This window comes from Onychostruthus taczanowskii, unplaced genomic scaffold (genome assembly GCF_017590055.1).
Source record: "Onychostruthus taczanowskii isolate IOZ18803 unplaced genomic scaffold, ASM1759005v1 scaffold108, whole genome shotgun sequence".
NCBI classification, from domain to species: domain Eukaryota; kingdom Metazoa; phylum Chordata; class Aves; order Passeriformes; family Passeridae; genus Onychostruthus; species Onychostruthus taczanowskii.
This window is the reverse complement of record NW_024497408.1, coordinates 1,853,882-1,872,069: the sequence shown is the minus strand read 5'-3', so window position 1 is coordinate 1,872,069 and position 18,188 is coordinate 1,853,882. Positions and strand designations below refer to the sequence as shown.

Here is an 18,188-nt window from a genome sequence, read left to right as displayed (position 1 = left end):
GTAAGCTCTTCTTGTGCTCACCATGAGGCACAAACTCTGAGAGGTGACTGTCAGTCTTGTGTAGACCAATCTCTTTGGGTCCATGACCATGATCTTTTGGGTCTTGCTGTGAAGAGCAGGGGCTTTGTGCTACTAGCTTTGTGTGCTTGCTGGCCTGGCTGAGCCGGCATCCTTGTGCACCTTCTCTGCAAACCTGAGCTACACTTTAGCGTTTTAGTCTGGCTAGGGATTGCAGCCTCTCATTTCAGGTAGTGATTGGACAGCCCCAGTAGGTCTGTGGTTTGCAGCAGAACCCAGTGCCATGTTTTGGTGCCCCCAGCTCCTGTGCAGCTGGAGGAGCACTTGGAGAAGGCCACGAGGAGGCTGATTTCTTTTGCCTCATGCAGTCTGTTGTGGGCGCTTGCTGTGAAAGCCTTGTGGGATCTCACAGCATCTTCTCCCCACTCCCTAAGAATCGCTTAACTGTGACACTTAGTTGTAACCATGGTGGGATGAGGCATTTTCCAGTGGGAGTTGCAGAGGGGAAAATCCCTTTTTGCTAAGTGCACCCCACTTTGTGGAGACCTACCTGGAGCGGTGCCATCAGCAGCACGTTGCAGGGGAGCATTTGAGCCAAATATGTGATCCTAGATTCCAAGCCTTTGGCATATGTCACTCATTATGTCTCTGTGTTGCAGACCTCAGCCCAGCAAGCCCTGACCGGCACTATCAACTCCAGCATGCAGGCTGTGCATGCAGCCCAGGCCACGCTGGACGACTTTGAGACCTTGCCACCTCTTGGGCAGGATGCTGTGAGTGCTGGGTGAAGGTGGGATGCTGGGGGTGGACCTTGCTGGAAGCTGGGCTGGGTGAGGCTGGCCACATTCCCAGAAGAAGTGTTAGCAGCTCCTGGGAAGACCTGCTGCCTGTAAAGAGATGGGGTTTTATCCCACTCAGTGGGCAAACATGGAGTGGACACTTGGTCATATTTGGTCAGAGTGGACTAGAGAATTTGGGTGGTTACAGGTCTTCCCACTCTTTTCTTTATATCCTCTTTCTTGCATTTCTCTCTGTGAGTATGTGTGCAGCTTGCCACCACTTCTGCCACCTTCTCCTGATCCTGTTCTCCCCACTCAGGCATCAAAAGCTTGGCGCAAAAACAAGATGGATGAGTCAAAGCATGAGATCCACTCCCAAGTGGATGCCATAACTGCTGGCACGGCCTCAGTCGTCAACCTCACTGCAGGTATATGGAGAGTTGGAGTAGAGGGATGCCCCAGTTCAGTAAAACACTGGTCTCTCTTGTCTGGCAGAAAGACTCCTTCTGCTCCCTGAAAGGAAAACCACATCAGTGACAGTTGAGGGGATGCTCTTGGAGCATATCCCATCCTGACTCCTCTCTTTCCTGTGCAGGGGATCCAGCAGACACGGACTACACCGCTGTGGGCTGCGCTGTCACCACCATCTCTTCCAACCTGACGGAGATGTCTAAGGGTGTGAAGCTGCTGGCTGCGCTGATGGAGGACGAGGGAGGGAATGGGCGGCAGCTTCTGCAGGCAGCCAAGAATCTGGCGAGCGCCGTCTCAGACCTGCTGAAAACAGCACAGCCTGCCAGTGCTGAGGTGGGGAGCTGGAGGGGCTGTGGGACTGAGAGGAACGGGGAAGCCAAGGGAAACCACTGAGTGAAGTTTTAAGGCTTGCTCATGAGTGTTGTATCAGTTTTGCATTGTTCCTTGCAGCCTCGCCAGAATCTCCTGCAGGCTGCTGGCCTGGTGGGGCAAACCAGCGGGGAGCTGCTGCAGCAGATAGGGGAGAGTGACACTGACCCCCGGTTCCAGGTGAGTGCACCCAGCAGCAACCAAGAACAGCCACTCTGTAAAACTATCAGCCTTTGCACAGCGCCTCACAGGAAGAGTCCAAGCTGAACATTCGCCAGTGCCCAGTGGTGCCCAGTGGTGAGGGAGGGGACAGACCATTGCCCATCTCTGTCTCTAGAGTGATATAACAGCTCTTATCTTGTGGATTCTATATAGATCCCAGAAAACCGGTGTGCTTGGATCCTGCCTTCCTCTGAACCAAAGACGGTAAAACAGGCCTGGCTTGGCTTGGTGGTCCCTGCCATCTCCAATGTGAAGGGGGCTCCTCTGGGAACTGAAATCTTTGGAGAAGGGCTCTTACAAAATTCTGCTTTTCTGGTGGTTGGATCTCAGAAGTCCATGCACTCGGGTTCTGCTGAAGCAAGTGCTGCTCTGGAGATCACCCCTTGCAGCCGCCTCAGCTCCTGCCTGCTGCTCCCTGTCTGTGGCAGCTGCCTGCCTGCCCCCATCAGAGACCCAGTATGGGTGGAGCCTTGTGTGGCACGTATTTTTAGATGAGCTGACTGCCAACTGACTTGCTTTCCCATGATTGCTCCTGCCAGCATAAAGGAGGTAGCACTGTGCTGGAGAGGACAATCCAGGCATATTATAGACCAAAATACTCCAGAAGGAAGGGGTTTCCGTTCATGGCAGCCACACAGATTCAACTGAGTAGAGAGGCCTTGAAAGATATCCAAGGGGAGCAGAAGAGCAGAAAGCCATGTTTGGCCATGCAGCAGTGCCAGGATAGAATATCCCCAAAGGTCAGATTTTGGACCTGGAAGACAATTTGCAGTCAAGCAGCAGGATGTTCCGCCTCACATTTGTCAGACCCGAGTGTACGTACTTCCTTTGATGGGCTCAGATGCAGTGGTCTGGGGACTCTTGAATTGGATGCATGCAGTCTGCAGTCTTTCCTCCTCTTGCAAAAGGTGATGGATTGCAGTTGGAGTAGTCTTGGCTTGCAGGAGGCAAGTGGATGCTATGACTCTTCTGATTTGGTGGCTGGAGGCTTACTTCTTGTGGGGTGCAGGGCTGGTTGTTGTGATCACACACACAGCAGGAGGTTGGCAGCTGCAGTAGGCAGAGAGCCTTGCCTTGCCTACCAGGATTTTTGGTATTTAGGGGTGGTGTTACCAGTTTTCACCAGCAGTGTGCCACAGGGGCTAATCCTGAAGGCTGCAGCATGCTGTCATATCTGGTGCCCTGCAGGAAAGCAGTTCACCATGTGCTGGTCCCTGCCTCTTGCCTCCTGGCACTGGTTGTGTACTTGCCACCCAGGAGAGACGAGGCTGGTTTTCTTGTCACACCTCTCTTTTAGCTTCAGGAATTACAGCAGAGGTGTACTCTAGCTTGTCAGTCAACAAGTTAGAATTGAAAATAAAAATAGCTGGCATACCTGCAATACAGGTGGCCAGCATGGAGCATCTCCCACTTGCCTCTTGCTAGCAGCTGCCCACAGTGTGGGTGTGCCAGGGCTGGCTTGTGCCTGCTGTTTGGCCGGAAGGGTTTGTCATCTTTTCACTGTGTTCAAATGTTTGCAAACCCAATCAAATCCAGGAAGTACCAGCAGTGCCTTGCAGCAGGTTCTTGCTGTGGTACAATTGGGGACAGGTGGTTGTCTGGGGAGTGGGTATTGCAGTGATGCTGAACATTGCCCGGGCTTCTGTGGGTGGTGTTTGTGGCAGTGCAGGCTGCAGCTCAGGGCCAGGCTACAGCCTCACTGCCAGCTGTAGAACACAGTGGGATCAAGGTGTTGCCAGCCTTTCCAGCTATTCAGTGCTGCTGGAGCTGGGACAGAGTGGATGAAAAGGTCCCGAGGGCTCACATTTCCCATCTGAATATTTCACGAGAGCCTTGCAGATGACTGCGGCTGCTCCCACTGCCATGGCTGCCTCGTTGACCCTTTCTGTCCCCTCCCAGGACATGCTTATGCAGCTGGCGAAGGCGGTGGCCAACGCTGCCGCTGCGCTGGTGCTCAAAGCCAAGAACGTGGCTCAGAAAACAGAGGACACCGCGCTGCAGACACAGGTGATCGCAGCAGCCACCCAGTGCGCCCTCTCCACCTCCCAGCTGGTGGCCTGCACCAAGGTAAGCAGCAGGGTTAACCCGTGCCTCGGCATGGGCGTGAGCTTCACCTGGCTGGGGGGCAGCTTTGCAGCAGCATCCTAGGTGTGCCAGGTCCACATGTCCTAAGGCAGGACATTGGGAATCTGGCACAGGAAGTGCAGGCTGCCTCTTGTTGGAGGCCCTGCCACTGTGCCCAAGCAATGACGATCCTCTTTGGAGGAGCAGAAGTTTGGGATAGCTCCTCAATGGAGCATACCATGCTTGCTGCCCAGCCTTTGTTCTCCCTTCCAGGTTGTGGCTCCTACAATCAGCTCCCCAGTTTGCCAGGAGCAGCTGATCGAGGCTGGCAAGTTGGTGGCCAAATCGGCTGAGGGCTGTGTGGAGGCCTCTAAGGCAGCCACCAGCGATGACCAGCTCCTGAAGCAGGTGGGGGTGGCAGCCACGGCTGTCACCCAGGCCCTGAACGACCTTCTGCAGCACATCAAGCAGCATGCCTTGGGTGGGCAGCCCATTGGGCGCTACGACCAGGCCACTGACACCATCCTCAATGTCACTGAGAATATCTTCAGCTCCATGGGCGATGCAGGTGAGAGTGAGACACCCAGGGCAGAGCACAATGGATAGGGAGGTATCAGAGAGCCCTTGGGACCTGCTAACAGGCCACACTTCCATTCTGTTCCAGGGGAAATGGTGCGTCAGGCTCGTATTCTGGCCCAGGCCACCTCTGACCTTGTCAATGCTATCAAAGCTGATGCTGAGGGAGAGACAGACCTGGAGAATTCACGCAAGCTTCTGAGTGCAGCCAAGATCCTGGCTGATGCCACTGCCAAGATGGTGGAGGCTGCAAAGGTCAGTGTGTGGGGAAGGGTGGATCCTGCTTTGGGCTCAGCTCTGTCCAGTGCTGTTGGCTCAGTGCTGGGTAGGGGATGAGCAGCCCCTGGTTGAGCAGCAGTTCCCTGAGGAAGGTCTTGCATTGAGCCAGGGACCTGTGGCGTGGGCTCCTCCTGTGAAGGAGTTTTAGGAAGTTGTGGGTGGTAGCAGAAGAGGGGTTGTTGCTCCTCCTGCTGGACTCTTCCAGAGAGGCTGTGAAAATCTCCCAAGTACCATAAACAGGGCTGTCTTGTGGGGGTCAAGCAGAGGTGCTGCTCCAGGAGGAAAAGGGACTCCATGGTCCTTGAGAGGTGTGATGGGTTTTCTGTTTTCTCCAGGGAGCTGCAGCCCACCCGGACAGCGAGGAGCAGCAGCAGCGGCTGCGTGAGGCAGCAGAAGGGCTCCGCATGGCAACCAATGCTGCAGCCCAGAACGCCATCAAGAAGAAGCTTGTGCACAAGCTGGAGGTAGGATGCTGGGCAAGGATCTGCAAAGGGCAAGCAAGCAAAAGTCAGTGAGCAAGGCCTGTCCATACAACTCCTCTTTCCAGAGGGGTAAAGTCCTTTTCAAGTACAGTGTCCATGCTGCATCACAGAGAGATCTCCCTTCCCTTGTGTGCACTGTGTTGTTTTAGGGTGCTGGGGTTGCTCGGGTGCCACAGGAGTAGGCACAGGAGAATTTTGGGGGATCTGGGCCCTGGTCATGGCGGGGGGGCTCAATACAGACTGCCAGTGTTAATCTGTGCCTCCCTGTGCCAGCACACAGCCAAGCAGGCCGCTGCCTCGGCCACGCAGACCATCGCCGCCGCGCAGCACGCCTCCTCCTCCAACAAGAACCCCGCTGCTCAGCAGCAGCTGGTGCAGAGCTGCAAGGTAAGGGCCTGGGCCTGATCCCAGCATCTCCTGTGCTCCCGCTCCCTATCTCATCTCCCGTTAGCTATGCTGGTGCGTCCTGCTCTGCCACAGTGGTCAGACTGAATCCTGGGGTTCTCACTTAGGTCCTGTAGGAGCTGGTCTTTCATCACTGGTCCTGGGTTGAATCCATGTGTGATCCTCTCTAGTGACCCTGTTCTCTGGCAGGTGGTGGCAGAGCAGATTCCAATGCTGGTGCAGGGTGTGCGAGGAAGCCAGTCCCAGCCGGACAGCCCCAGCGCCCAGCTGGCTCTCATTGCTGCCAGCCAGAACTTCCTGCAGGTACCCGTGCTGCCCAGAGCCTCCTGTGCCAGCTCTGGCATTACAGCTTTCCTACTGTGCCTGTCACAGACACTGGGAAATCTTCTGCACACAGCACACAGGCAGCTGAGATGCTGCCTGTTTGTTCCCTTCTCACTGCTGTTTTTTTCTGGCCCAACAGCCTGGTGGGAAGATGGTAGCTGCAGCCAAGGCCACTGTCCCCACCATAACGGACCAAGCCTCTGCTATGCAGCTTAGTCAGTGTGCCAAGAACCTGGCTGCAGCTCTGGCTGAGCTCCGCACAGCAGCTCAGAAGGTGAGAGGCTGAGTCCCATCCTGCAGTGATGTGCAGAGCAGTGGGGAATGGTGGGGACAGCCTGGTGGCAGGTTCTGGTCTCTGCCACAGCCAGGTGGGCTCAGTGGTCACCTGCTCACCTGTCCTTCTGCTCTATCACAGGCTCAGGAGGCATGTGGACCCCTGGAGATAGACTCTGCACTGGGTCTGGTGCAGAGCCTGGAAAGGGACTTGCAGGAAGCCAAGGCAGCTGCCCGTGATGGCAAGCTCAAGCCTCTTCCAGGAGAGACGGTGAGGGTGCAGGGAAGGGTAGATCAGGGTGGACTCTGGGGCAGTGGAGTTGCCAAAGGTGCAGCTCACCAGCATGTCCCAATTTGGCCCCCCTGCAGATGGAGAAGTGTGCCCAGGACCTGGGGAACAGCACCAAAGCTGTCAGCTCTGCCATCGCTCACCTACTGGGAGAGGTGGCCCAGGGCAATGAGAACTATACAGGTACTGGCATCCACAACAGGGCTGGGGAAGGGGCACTGAGCTGACAGGCACTGACCTCTCCATCCTCCCAGGAATTGCTGCCCGGGAAGTGGCCCAGGCCCTGCGCTCACTCAGCCAGGCTGCCCGTGGTGTGGCAGCCAACACCTCCGACCCGCAGGCACAGAGTGCCATGCTGGAGTGCGCCAGTGATGTCATGGACAAAGCCAACAACCTCATTGAGGAGGCCCGGAAAGCAGTGGCCAAGCCTGGTGACCCAGAGAGCCAGCAGCGCCTGGCCCAGGTGGGGACAGTGTGGAGACCCCTTCAGGCTGTGGGAAGGGTGTGGGGCTGGCTGGGAGGTAGTGACCTCTCTTTGCTTCCCTGCAGGTGGCCAAGGCAGTGTCACAGGCCCTGAACCGATGTGTTAACTGCCTGCCAGGGCAGCGGGACGTGGACGCTGCCATCCGCATGGTGGGAGAGGCCAGCAAGCGGCTGCTTTCAGATTCGGTGAGTGAGCTGGGGCGGGAGGGGAAGGGGAAAATCAGGCAATGCAGGCTGGTCCAACTGCATCGGGTTCCTCTTGTATATCCCCAAGCATGTGCCAGACTTTCATCTACCATCTCCACTCATCTCTCTGCCTCTCCTAACCTCTCTCCTTCCTTCCAGTTCCCTCCCAGCACCAAGAGCTTCCAGGAGGCACAGAGCCAGCTGAACCAGGCAGCAGCAGGGCTCAATCAGTCTGCCAATGAGCTGGTTCAGGCGTCGCGTGGTACCCCTCAAGACCTGGCCAAGTCCTCTGGCAAATTTGGACATGACTTCAATGAATTCCTCCAGGCAGGAGTGGAGATGGCCAGCCAGTCCCCGGTGAGAGGAAGTGCCTATTGGGGTATCCTGAATGAAGGGAGAGATTTGGGATGTCTGAGAAGGTAGCTGACCAATTGCAGGGTGGCCAGGCAGTGGTGGTTAGGGTGGCTGTGGCCAGTGCAACCGGGGAGATGGGGACTGGAGCTGCGCTAAACCATAGCAACAGGGAGAAGGTGGCTTAAGTTAGTTTGGCAAGAATTCATGTTGCCTTGCTGTTGGCGGACAAGGTGGATGAAAGGAACTAGCTCGGCTTGAAAATCCCCAGAGAAGATCCAGGCTCGGTGTGGACTTTAAAAGGTGGTGCAGAAATCTTATATTGGCTCCTTGCAGAATAAGGAGGACCAGGCACAGGTGGTGTCGAACTTGAAGAGCATTTCCATGTCCTCCAGCAAGCTGCTGCTGGCTGCAAAGGCTCTCTCTGCTGATCCTGCTGCCCCCAACCTCAAGAATCAACTGGCAGCAGCAGCACGGTAAGAGGAACTTACCCTGAGAGCTGCTGGCCATAGATAGTAGTGGGGCTGGGTGGTGGGGCATGCATTGATCTGTGAATCTTTTTCTCATGTCCCTGGCAGGGCTGTGACTGACAGCATTAATCAGCTGATCACCATGTGCACCCAGCAGGCCCCAGGCCAGAAGGAGTGTGACAATGCCCTGCGAGAGCTGGAGGTAAGAAGCCATAAGGCAGTGGAGGGGTTGAGATGTTGGGTATGGGGGGAGCTGCACCCCACTGCAAGGAACAGGAGGGAATGAAGAGGAGGTGCAAGTGAAGGATGCAGAACTTTCCTTTGGGTGTGACACCTGTGTCCCTGCAGACGGTGAAGGAATTGTTGGAGAACCCCACCCAGACTGTCAATGACATGTCCTACTTCAACTGCCTTGACAGTGTCATGGAGAACTCCAAGGTAAGCCCTCAATGGAGGTTTGGGGAAGAACAGGGAGGGCTTGGGAAGGATATGGGAACAATGGGAAAGGTGATTCCTCCCCTACCAATGAAGCACAGTGAATTCTGATCCTGGGAGCACTGCAGGAGTCAGAGGTGGTCTCCATAATCCATGTGTGGTGTGTCCTGCAGGTGCTGGGAGAGTCCATGGCTGGCATCTCCCAGAATGCCAAGAACAGCAAACTGCCCGAGTTTGGCGAGTCCATCAGTGCTGCCTCCAAAGCTCTCTGTGGGCTGACAGAGGCAGCTGCCCAGGTGAGACACACTCAGTTCCAGCCCTGAACCTCACCCCAGGGACATAGTTGTTCCATGCACCCCCACCCCTGCCTTTCCAAAGCTGGAGATGCTGCCAGACTCCTCAGCAGCCCATGCTCTCTGTGGGCCTCCCTGCAGTGTGCAGGCTCTCACCACATCTCCCATGCTTCTAGGCTGCCTACCTTGTGGGCGTCTCAGACCCCAACAGCCAGGCCGGACAGCAGGGCTTGGTGGACCCCACTCAGTTTGCTAGAGCTAACCAAGCCATCCAGATGGCCTGCCAGAACCTGGTGGATCCTGCCTGTACTCAGTCCCAGGTGAGTGTGGGGTGGGGTTCCATTACAAGCATTTGATTGCATCAAAAGGAAAATGAAGCTAGCTGGAAGTGCTGCATCCTAAGAGTTGGCCAGGATGATGGCTAGTGTCTCATCAGGCCCCATCAGTTGCACTGGGAACCAGCTGGCAGCTTTGGTGCAATGGTGACAGTCCAGATAGCGGGCTCTGTGGGCATGTGGGATCTTGGTGATCCTTCTTGGGTCCCAAAAAGGATGTCTGTGCTCAGTGGTGCCCTCCACAGGGTGGGTGAGAAGGAGAGCTGTAGGAAAGTGGATGAATCCTGCCTTACTCCGCTTTCCCCTGCAGGTGCTGTCAGCAGCCACCATCGTAGCAAAACACACCTCAGCCCTGTGCAACACGTGCCGTCTGGCGTCCTCCCGCACTGCCAATCCTGTGGCCAAGCGCCAGTTCGTCCAGTCGGCCAAGGAGGTGGCCAACAGCACTGCCAACCTGGTGAAGACCATCAAGGTGTGGAGTCCTTTCTGAGTCAGTGTGGTGGTGATGGGATTTGAGGTGCAGTGGGCGTTGGGTAACTGCTCTGGTCTCTCCACACCAGGCCCTGGACGGCGAGTTCAACGAAGAGAACCGGGAGCGGTGCCGTGCTGCCACCGCCCCTCTCATAGAGGCCGTGGATAACCTGACAGCCTTTGCTTCCAACCCAGAGTTTGCCACCGTTCCTGCTCAGATCAGCCCAGAGGTGGGATACTGCTGGGACAGGGAGGATGGAGCCTGGCTGTGGAAGGCTGGGCTGGAGAGAAGCTGTGCCTTCCCTGAGCCTGGGGAGCCTGCACTGAGGGGGTGTGATAGGGAGGTGGCAGCAAGCCTTGGGCTTTAAGGAGATGCTCCATGGTAAGGGTCATGGGAGAGGGAGCAACTTCCCATGCACTCTCCCTTACCTCACCTGTTGTCTCCCTGTGCAGGGGCGCAGAGCCATGGAGCCCATTGTCATTTCAGCCAAGACCATGCTGGAGAGCTCTGCTGGCCTCATCCAGACTGCTCGCTCTCTGGCTGTCAACCCCAAGGACCCACCACAGTGGTCAGTGCTTGCTGGCCACTCGCGCACAGTCTCAGACTCCATCAAGAAGCTGATCACCAACATGAGGTGAGCAGAGTCCTTCTGTGGCTGTGGCTCTGTTCCTGCTGGCACATACCCCTGCCCTGAGCAAGAATTCCTGGGGATGTTTTGGCTCATCATCTCCTTGGACACAGCTGGTGCAGGCAGGCAAGGGACAGGATGGAAGACACTGTCCCTTTTGTCCTTCCTGGTAGCTGCTCCTCCAATTCTCTCAAGGGTTGATGGGAACACACACTGATGTGCCCAGGCTCTATCACACTTGCCCCTCACCGCCACCAGCCAAGGCTGGGGTTGAAGGGGTGGTGTAGCAGCTGCCAGTGCTTGGCTGATTCATCTGTCACTCAGGGACAAAGCTCCAGGACAGCGGGAGTGTGATGAGGCCATTGAGGTCCTGAACAGATGCCTGCGGGAGGTGGACCAGGCATCCCTCGCTGCCATCAGCCAGCAGCTGGCCCCCCGACAAGATATCTCCCAGGAGGTGGGTCAGGGGACAAACCTAAGGGACTGGGCATCCTTCCCCAGGCTCTCAGCAGCATGAAGGGACCCCAGCCCTGCTGCAGCCTCATGCAATACCCTCTCTTTCCACAGGCATTGCACAATCAGATGATCACAGCTGTCCAGGAGATCAGCAACCTGATTGAGCCTGTTGCTGCTGCAGCACGGGCCGAGGCCTCGCAGCTGGGGCACAAGGTAGTGGGGGTATGGCACTTGGTGCCTGGGGAGGAGAGGTGCAATGCAGCTGGGGCTGGAAGCTGCTGGTGCTGACACTGCTCTTCCTTAGGTGTCCCAGATGGCTCAGTATTTCGAGCCACTCATTATGGCAGCTGTCGGTGCTGCCTCCAAAACACCCAACCACCAGCAGCAGATGAACCTCCTGGACCAGACCAAAACACTGGCTGAATCCGCCTTGCAGATGCTGTACACAGCCAAGGAGGCTGGTGGGAACCCCAAGGTGAGGGGCACGTGTCAGTGGCATGCCCTCCTTTGCATGTGAGTGCTGCATGGTGCACACATGTGTGCCTGACATGGAAAGTCCAGGGTCAGTGTGCAGCATCCCTTTTGGGAGGGGAGCCGCTGCCTGTCTTCCCTCACCCTGGCTTCTCCTTGCAGCAAGCTGCCCACACTCAGGAGGCTCTGGAAGAGGCTGTGCAAATGATGAAGGAAGCGGTGGAGGACCTGACCACCACCCTGAATGAGGCAGCCAGTGCTGCAGGTGTCGTCGGGGGCATGGTGGACTCCATCACCCAAGCCATCAACCAGGTGAGGGGAGCAAGGAGAGGACCTGGACAGGGTTGGATGTGGGAGAGAGGAGGAGTCAGGGTCAAACCCTACAAGCTAAAGACCTTGTGGGTCATCTGGAGCCAGAATCTCCTGGTGGTCTCTTGCAGCTGGACGAGGGGCCCATGGGCGAGCCAGAAGGTACCTTTGTGGATTACCAGACCACGATGGTGAAGACAGCCAAGGCTATTGCAGTGACTGTGCAGGAAATGGTGGGTGCAAGCAAGCCTGTCACTGTAGAATGCACTGCCTGCCACTGAGTCAGGCTACTGCCCTCCTTGCCCTGTCCAACTCCTGCTCTTCTTCCACCAACAGGTCACCAAATCCACCACCAACCCAGATGAGCTGGGCATACTGGCCAACCAACTCACCCATGACTATGGGCAGCTGGCACAAGAGGCCAAACCAGCTGCCCTCACTGCTGAGAATGAGGAGGTGCGAGCCTGGGGGAAGTGCTGGAGTGTGATGTGGAGCAGAGCGGGGGCTGTTGGGGCGTGAGGACAGGGACACTTGAACCTCCCATTGGAGCTGGGGGCAGGCAGTTTTCACACCTTCCCTGAAACATGACATAGAAACAAGGAGCAAAGCTGTGTTTCCTTTTTCCTTCCCCTGAGTGGGAGGATTGGGAAAGAAGAGCTGGGTGGTGAGTGTTTCCCAGTGGGTATCACAGATGCAGGGCTTAGTTCCCTGCTGACTCTGTCACACACACATTCCTCTGCAGATCGGCTCCCACATCAAGCGTCGGGTGCAGGAGCTGGGTCATGGCTGTGCTGCCCTGGTCACCAAGGCTGGAGCCCTGCAGTCCAGCCCCAGTGATGCATACACCAAGAAGGAGCTGATAGAGAGTGCACGCAAGGTTTCTGAGAAGGTAGGTGGTCAAGAGGTGAGGTGGGAGGGATAATGGATTCAGCCATGTGCCCTTGGAGCCACCACTCCAAGGGTGGTTTCCTGGTCCTGTTGGAATCTGTTGGCTTTCTTGGCCATATTCCCCCTGCTCAGCTGATGGCGGGTGTGGGGAGGATGGATCTCCCTCTGGAGACACTATAACAGCAGCTGGTGGGTGAGTGTGATGGCCATGTGCTGCAGCCTGCCGGGGAAAACTGACCTACACACTGGTGACAGGCCAGGGCTCTCCAGATCAGTTCTTGCGGAGTTGGGCAAAGCATCTGCAGCAGTGCTTGCAGCTCACACTCAGTGATCAGTCTACCCTTCACCTTTTGCTGGCATCCTGTCCATCAAGTCAATCTAAAGAGCATGCTTCTGAAGAACAGATGAAGAAATGTGGCTTAAAAAGTCTAGTTGATATGGATAGAGCAGCAGTGCAAAAACACTAACAGTAAACACTTGTTAGTTGTCCCTGGCATCTGCAAATTTTTCTAATTTGAAAACTAGCTGAGTCCAGCATCTCTTAGGCCACCAAACATGATAGGTGCAAGATAAAAATAAATAACTGGAAGCTAAGAAGGGGGTGCAGACCAAAATATTTCCAGTTCCTCTGCCTGGTAGCTCCACTCTTGGGGGTGTTGGAGGTGTGTGCAGTGAGGGTTCCCTGAACCTGTTCTGCTCCCCCAGTCACTTGTACCCCACAGGTGTCTCATGTGCTGGCAGCTCTTCAGGCTGGGAACCGTGGGACACAAGCCTGCATCACAGCAGCCAGTGCTGTCTCTGGCATCATTGCTGACCTTGACACCACCATCATGTTTGCTACAGCAGGAACCCTCAACCGAGAGAACTCTGAGACCTTTGCTGACCACAGGTACCCAGGCACCCTGTCCAGCCTCTGATCAGACAGAGACAGAGGTGTCAAGCTCTGTCCCATGGTTTTTCTGAGCTAGGGACCAGCCCCAAGGAGAGCTTCAAACTCAGGTCGTGCTAGCTCAATTTCCCAGCTTGTACATGGGAAAACCAGGATCCACAGTCTCTCTGTACCCCAAGGACCATGGGTGCAGTAGAGAGCTGTGTCCTCCCTGACACACTTTTCCTCTCCAGGGAAGGCATCTTGAAAACAGCCAAGGCACTGGTGGAGGATACCAAGGTGTTGGTGCAGAATGCCACAGCCAGCCAGGAAAAGCTAGCCCAGGCTGCCCAGTCCTCTGTGTGCACTATCACCCGCCTGGCAGAGGTGGTGAAGCTGGGTGCTGCCAGCCTGGGATCTGAAGACCCAGAAACCCAGGTATGATTTGGTGTGTGGGCTGAGTGGAGGCTGCTGGTAGCTTGTTTGGAGGGGCTGAGGAATGCAGATGTCATGTGGTGCTCAGGCTGGATGCCAAGAGCTGGGGAGAGACGGGGCTGGGCTTTGGCTGGTGCTGGCTGAGCAGGACTCCCTGTGTGCCCTGTGGTGCCCAAATCTCTCACTGCTGGGCCACACCACCCCCAGCCTAAGTGTGACTTTAGCTCAGCCATTCCCCTGATCTTGCTCTCTGCAGGTGGTCCTGATCAATGCTGTGAAGGATGTGGCCAAGGCACTTGGAGACCTGATTGGTGCCACCAAAGCAGCTGCTGGCAAAGCTGGAGATGACCCTGCTGTCTACCAGCTGAAGAACTCAGCCAAGGTCTGTGCTGGTTGTGATGGAAGGAAGGGGAGGAGGCAGTGGGGCTGGAGAAAGAGAAGGAGTTTTTTTCTGCCTGTGTGGGCACAGGAACACCACTGGGGTGCAGTCAGGACAAAAGGGTAGGAAGGGACACATAAAAGGTGGAACACAGCTTGCAGAGGAGCAATTGAGGCAGTTTGAATGCAGTATGGGGATGGGGCAGTTTTGAACCAACCTACAGAGGAAGGACAGGTGCTGGCAACAGGCCAGAACTTGTGTGGGGATTCACCTGGCTCTCTCTGTCCTTCCATAGGTGATGGTGACAAACGTCACTTCCTTGCTGAAGACAGTGAAGGCTGTTGAGGATGAGGCCACGAAGGGGACACGGGCCCTGGAGGCCACCATCGAGCACATTCGCCAGGAGCTGGCGGTGAGTACAGCCGCGGGGCTGTGGCTGCCGCGCTGCTCGCCTGCCGCCCTGCCCCTCACCGCTGCCTCTCGCCTCGCAGGTCTTCTCCTCCCCAGTGCCTCCTGCCAAGGTCTCCACCCCAGAGGACTTCATCCGCATGACGAAAGGCATCACGATGGCCACAGCCAAAGCGGTGGCCGCTGGCAACTCGTGCCGGCAGGAGGATGTCATCGCCACGGCCAATCTGAGCCGCCGGGCCATCGCAGACATGCTGCGCTCCTGCAAGGTGGGGCACGCAGTGGGTGTGGATCTCTAGCACGGATTTGTGGGTGGAGGGGGATGGTGCTGGATGTGAATAGGGGTTTCCCTCTGTCTGGGTTGCAGGAAGCAGCCTACCACCCGGAGGTGAGCGGGGACGTGCGGCAACGGGCGCTGCGCTTTGGCAAGGAGTGTGCTGATGGCTACCTGGAGCTGCTGGAGCATGTGCTGGTGGTGAGTGTCCTCACTCCGGTTCCCAGGGTGGGCAGAGGCTGACTGTGGATTGCCTGGGTGTTCCCCAGATCCCCAAGGTCCTCTGGGCTCTTCACCTCTTCCCACTGAGCCCTTTGCACAGCCCACGTCACTGCCTGTGCTGGCACAGCATGTGTCCGTGCCCCTGCCATGGAAGCAGATGTCAGAGGGCTCAACAGGCTCTAAGAAAGGTATTTTGCTAACAACAGATGGAGATTAACTGACTGCAAACAGATGGAGGCTGGTAATCAATAACATGGTAGCATAGTCTTGTAAAAACACAGCTTCCAGTAAAAGTGATAGGAATAATAGACCTCAGGCAGTGGGAAAACAAAGTGTCATGACCACAGCACTATGTGTGGGATATGGACAGTGCCTGCCATAGCAAAGATAATGACTGGAAGCGCCCACTGCACTCTTTTGATCCAGTCTCCCTCTGATTGAGTCCTCCCAAGGACTTCAGCTGCAACATTAGTTTACAAGAAGTAAATTAAGCCTCTAGCACGGTAGGAAACATCCAGTGAAGTCATTCCAACAGTTTGATTCTTGGCAAGACCACAGAAGTAGAGTCAGGGGCACTGTGAGGATGTGCACACTCAACTTGTGGTGCTGTGAGATCTCTCAAACAGGAGAAAGACTGACAATGATTCAGCTCCATGTCAAGGTTGCACTAAGCTGGTTAGTGAGAGTCTGCTGTCTGGGATCACCAGCTACAAAGTGGTGGAGCCTAAACTGTGGTTTCCTGCAGGGAAAGCTCCCTTAGGCAGAGGGTAACCAGCACTGGCAGCAGCAGGGGGAGGTGGGCAGGAATCGATGGCTAGAAATCAAAGCTGCGCAGAGGAGAAGTCACAGGTGGTCTTATTCAAGGGAGGTAACCACTGGGGTACAGTTCCAAGGGGAGCAGTTAGTTTTCCATCCTCTGCATCTAGATCAAATGTCTGCCTGGAAGATGCTTCAGGCACCCATGAATCATGGCAGCCAAGGCTGAAGTGCTGAGTAGAAATTCTCTGGCTGACCTGTTGTTAGCAGATGATTAGGCTAATGACTTAGTGTGGCAGTGCCCAAGGTCAGCCTACTTGCAGGAACACGCCATTCCCCTGTATTTTGGGTGTTACCATCCTGCTGCTGTGCAATGTTTTGACTATCATACATTGGAACATCCTTAAAAATGTTTACTGGAGGTGTCTCTTAGTAAGCTTGTAGCCTCCGAGATGCCTTCAGCTCCAGACAGAGATCATTTAGCAGTTTTAAACACGTTGTCAGAGCAGACAGCAGACTTAATAATAAGGCATTTAGTCTAGATATGCTCATGAGGGTAAACCAGCCATCACTGTGTGCCACAGCTTGAGTACTCTGAGCCTCACGCCGCTCTGGTCACTCTGCTGGGATGGCCCGGCACAAGGTCAGGAAAAAGCCATTACTCACCTCAGTCTCCACACCACTCTGGTCTGCGAAGCAGAGGCAGGAGTGAAGCTCACAGGTCCTGTTTATCAAAGGACAGCAGGTTCCTGGGAAACCACAAGCAGGAAGGATCTAGGGGAATGGGAGGGGAGATGGCAGATGGCAGATGGGGTGCTGCCTCATTCCCCAGCAGCAGCAAGGTCATTGCTGTACACTTTATCCCCAAGGGAACCAGTGCCTTCTGCAGAGCATGAACAAGTATGGTTAGGGTTCAAGAATAAGGGTTATTTGTCTCAGGCTGGAAAACATGGCTCCCGGCAGAGGAGTGGGAAAGCCTGCATATTTCACTGGGGAGGGGTAGGAATTTGAACCTCCATGGGGACTTGGTATTTGGTAACAATAGGTCTCTCCCTCCAAAAGCAGAGAGATTCCATGGCTCAAAACTGCAGTGAAGCAGTTCAGGGTGGGTAGAGCTAAGGTGCAAAGGGTGTGTGGTAGGTGGCTCTTCTGTCTGTGGGAGCCTCATCCAGGTGCCCTGTCTTGCCCAGCCATGCAAGGCTGAAGTAAGAGCGAATACTGGCAGCACAGCTCCCCACTCAGGATCTCTGATCCTTTGTTCCCACTTCTCCTCTTGGCTGCCCTTCACCCCTCACCAAAAAGCACCCACCTTCCCCTACCCTCCCCTGTCTCCCCTCATTCTGGCTGGGGCGTTCACTGCTTTCTTTTCTCTCTTCTCCCTCCTGTCTGTCAGCCGGTGAGTAAGGCAACACTGGGGTGCCTGCTGGTCTCTAACCTCAGCATGAGCCTTGCTCATGGCGTGTCTGTGTGCCCAGCCCAGTGCTGGGGTGGGACTTGGGTGTGTCCACAGGGACCCTGAGGTCCTTGTGTTTGTGTTTGTGTACTCACCCCTGCTCTAGCTGCTGTCTGGTGCAAGTTGGGCCAGCAGTGAGCTCTGCTTGTGCATACAGACCCTGTGTGCGTGCACACGTGTGCTGTGGTGTGTGCATGTGTCCCTCCAACCCAGGGGAGGACCCTTAGGGCACTGCCTGCCACCTCATCCTGATGGGGCCAGCCCTCCTCGGCTGGGATGTCACTCCAGGGTATGCCCCTTTGCCCAGCTTGTGTTTGCAAACAAACGTCCAAAATGGGGACAGTGAAGGAGGTATGCTTCTGGAGCTTGAAATTATTTGCAGGGGAGAAATTTTGGTGTGGGTAGCTGCTGAGTGCAGAAAGGCTTGTGCTGAGGGTCTTGTGTCTGTAAGATGTCCCAGAAGCTGTGGATGCAGGAGGGCCCTGGGGAAGCTCATACTATCCTGGGGCACAAATAGAATAGCCAGACTGACTTGAGAAAGCATCTCAGACAGTGCCTGACATGTACACGTGTGGGAGGGGCTGGGGGATCCCACCCTACTTCCCAGGGAAGCACACTCCAAACAGACCTATGAAGTTCCCCTTTTCCACGTGCTTACATCTGCTCCTTCCCTCCAGATCCTGCAGAAACCAACCCATGAGCTGAAGCAGCAGCTGGCAGGCTACTCCAAGCGCGTGGCCAGCTCTGTCACTGAGCTCATCCAGGCAGCCGAGGCCATGAAAGGTAAGGAAAGATCCTGCTCAGAGGGACATAACCAAGAGCTGGGATTAGGGTGAAAAGCTCAACAGCTCCTGGAGGAGGCAGAGAAACTCAGAAATGAGACTGCATGCAGGTGTGACCTGCCTGGCTTCCTGGTCTTCCTAGGGACGGAGTGGGTTGACCCAGAAGACCCCACTGTCATCGCTGAGAATGAGCTGCTGGGGGCAGCAGCTGCCATTGAGGCTGCAGCCAAGAAGCTGGAGCAGCTGAAACCAAGAGCCAAGCCCAAGGTAGTAGTGCTGAGCC

The 18,188-nt window shown here is 55.7% G+C and overlaps 1 protein-coding gene across 5 annotated transcripts in view; it reads left to right on the top strand.

The window, feature by feature from the left end:
- TLN1 (talin 1) overlaps positions 1-18,188 on the top strand; it is a 35,162-nt gene that overhangs the window by 13,015 nt on the left and 3,959 nt on the right. For 4 of the 5 annotated variants that reach the window (XM_041418878.1, XM_041418886.1, XM_041418904.1 and 1 more), the window contains exons 14-53: positions 678-791; positions 1,117-1,225; positions 1,393-1,601; positions 1,719-1,817; positions 3,759-3,926; positions 4,197-4,491; positions 4,588-4,754; positions 5,114-5,242; positions 5,534-5,647; positions 5,855-5,968; positions 6,129-6,263; positions 6,405-6,533; positions 6,632-6,734; positions 6,806-7,014; positions 7,101-7,220; positions 7,380-7,577; positions 7,908-8,047; positions 8,150-8,243; positions 8,390-8,479; positions 8,650-8,772; positions 8,946-9,089; positions 9,415-9,576; positions 9,665-9,805; positions 10,029-10,210; positions 10,529-10,661; positions 10,772-10,873; positions 10,965-11,135; positions 11,294-11,443; positions 11,572-11,673; positions 11,777-11,896; positions 12,183-12,329; positions 13,051-13,217; positions 13,451-13,634; positions 13,888-14,013; positions 14,306-14,422; positions 14,502-14,687; positions 14,786-14,893; positions 17,064-17,066; positions 17,801-17,906; positions 18,048-18,172. In XM_041418878.1, the coding sequence (XP_041274812.1) occupies positions 678-791; positions 1,117-1,225; positions 1,393-1,601; positions 1,719-1,817; positions 3,759-3,926; positions 4,197-4,491; positions 4,588-4,754; positions 5,114-5,242; positions 5,534-5,647; positions 5,855-5,968; positions 6,129-6,263; positions 6,405-6,533; positions 6,632-6,734; positions 6,806-7,014; positions 7,101-7,220; positions 7,380-7,577; positions 7,908-8,047; positions 8,150-8,243; positions 8,390-8,479; positions 8,650-8,772; positions 8,946-9,089; positions 9,415-9,576; positions 9,665-9,805; positions 10,029-10,210; positions 10,529-10,661; positions 10,772-10,873; positions 10,965-11,135; positions 11,294-11,443; positions 11,572-11,673; positions 11,777-11,896; positions 12,183-12,329; positions 13,051-13,217; positions 13,451-13,634; positions 13,888-14,013; positions 14,306-14,422; positions 14,502-14,687; positions 14,786-14,893; positions 17,064-17,066; positions 17,801-17,906; positions 18,048-18,172 (5,535 nt within the window). The remainder of the gene's footprint in view (positions 1-677; positions 792-1,116; positions 1,226-1,392; positions 1,602-1,718; positions 1,818-3,758; positions 3,927-4,196; positions 4,492-4,587; positions 4,755-5,113; positions 5,243-5,533; positions 5,648-5,854; positions 5,969-6,128; positions 6,264-6,404; positions 6,534-6,631; positions 6,735-6,805; positions 7,015-7,100; positions 7,221-7,379; positions 7,578-7,907; positions 8,048-8,149; positions 8,244-8,389; positions 8,480-8,649; positions 8,773-8,945; positions 9,090-9,414; positions 9,577-9,664; positions 9,806-10,028; positions 10,211-10,528; positions 10,662-10,771; positions 10,874-10,964; positions 11,136-11,293; positions 11,444-11,571; positions 11,674-11,776; positions 11,897-12,182; positions 12,330-13,050; positions 13,218-13,450; positions 13,635-13,887; positions 14,014-14,305; positions 14,423-14,501; positions 14,688-14,785; positions 14,894-17,063; positions 17,067-17,800; positions 17,907-18,047; positions 18,173-18,188) is intronic. The other variant, XM_041418913.1, reaches the window with a different exon arrangement.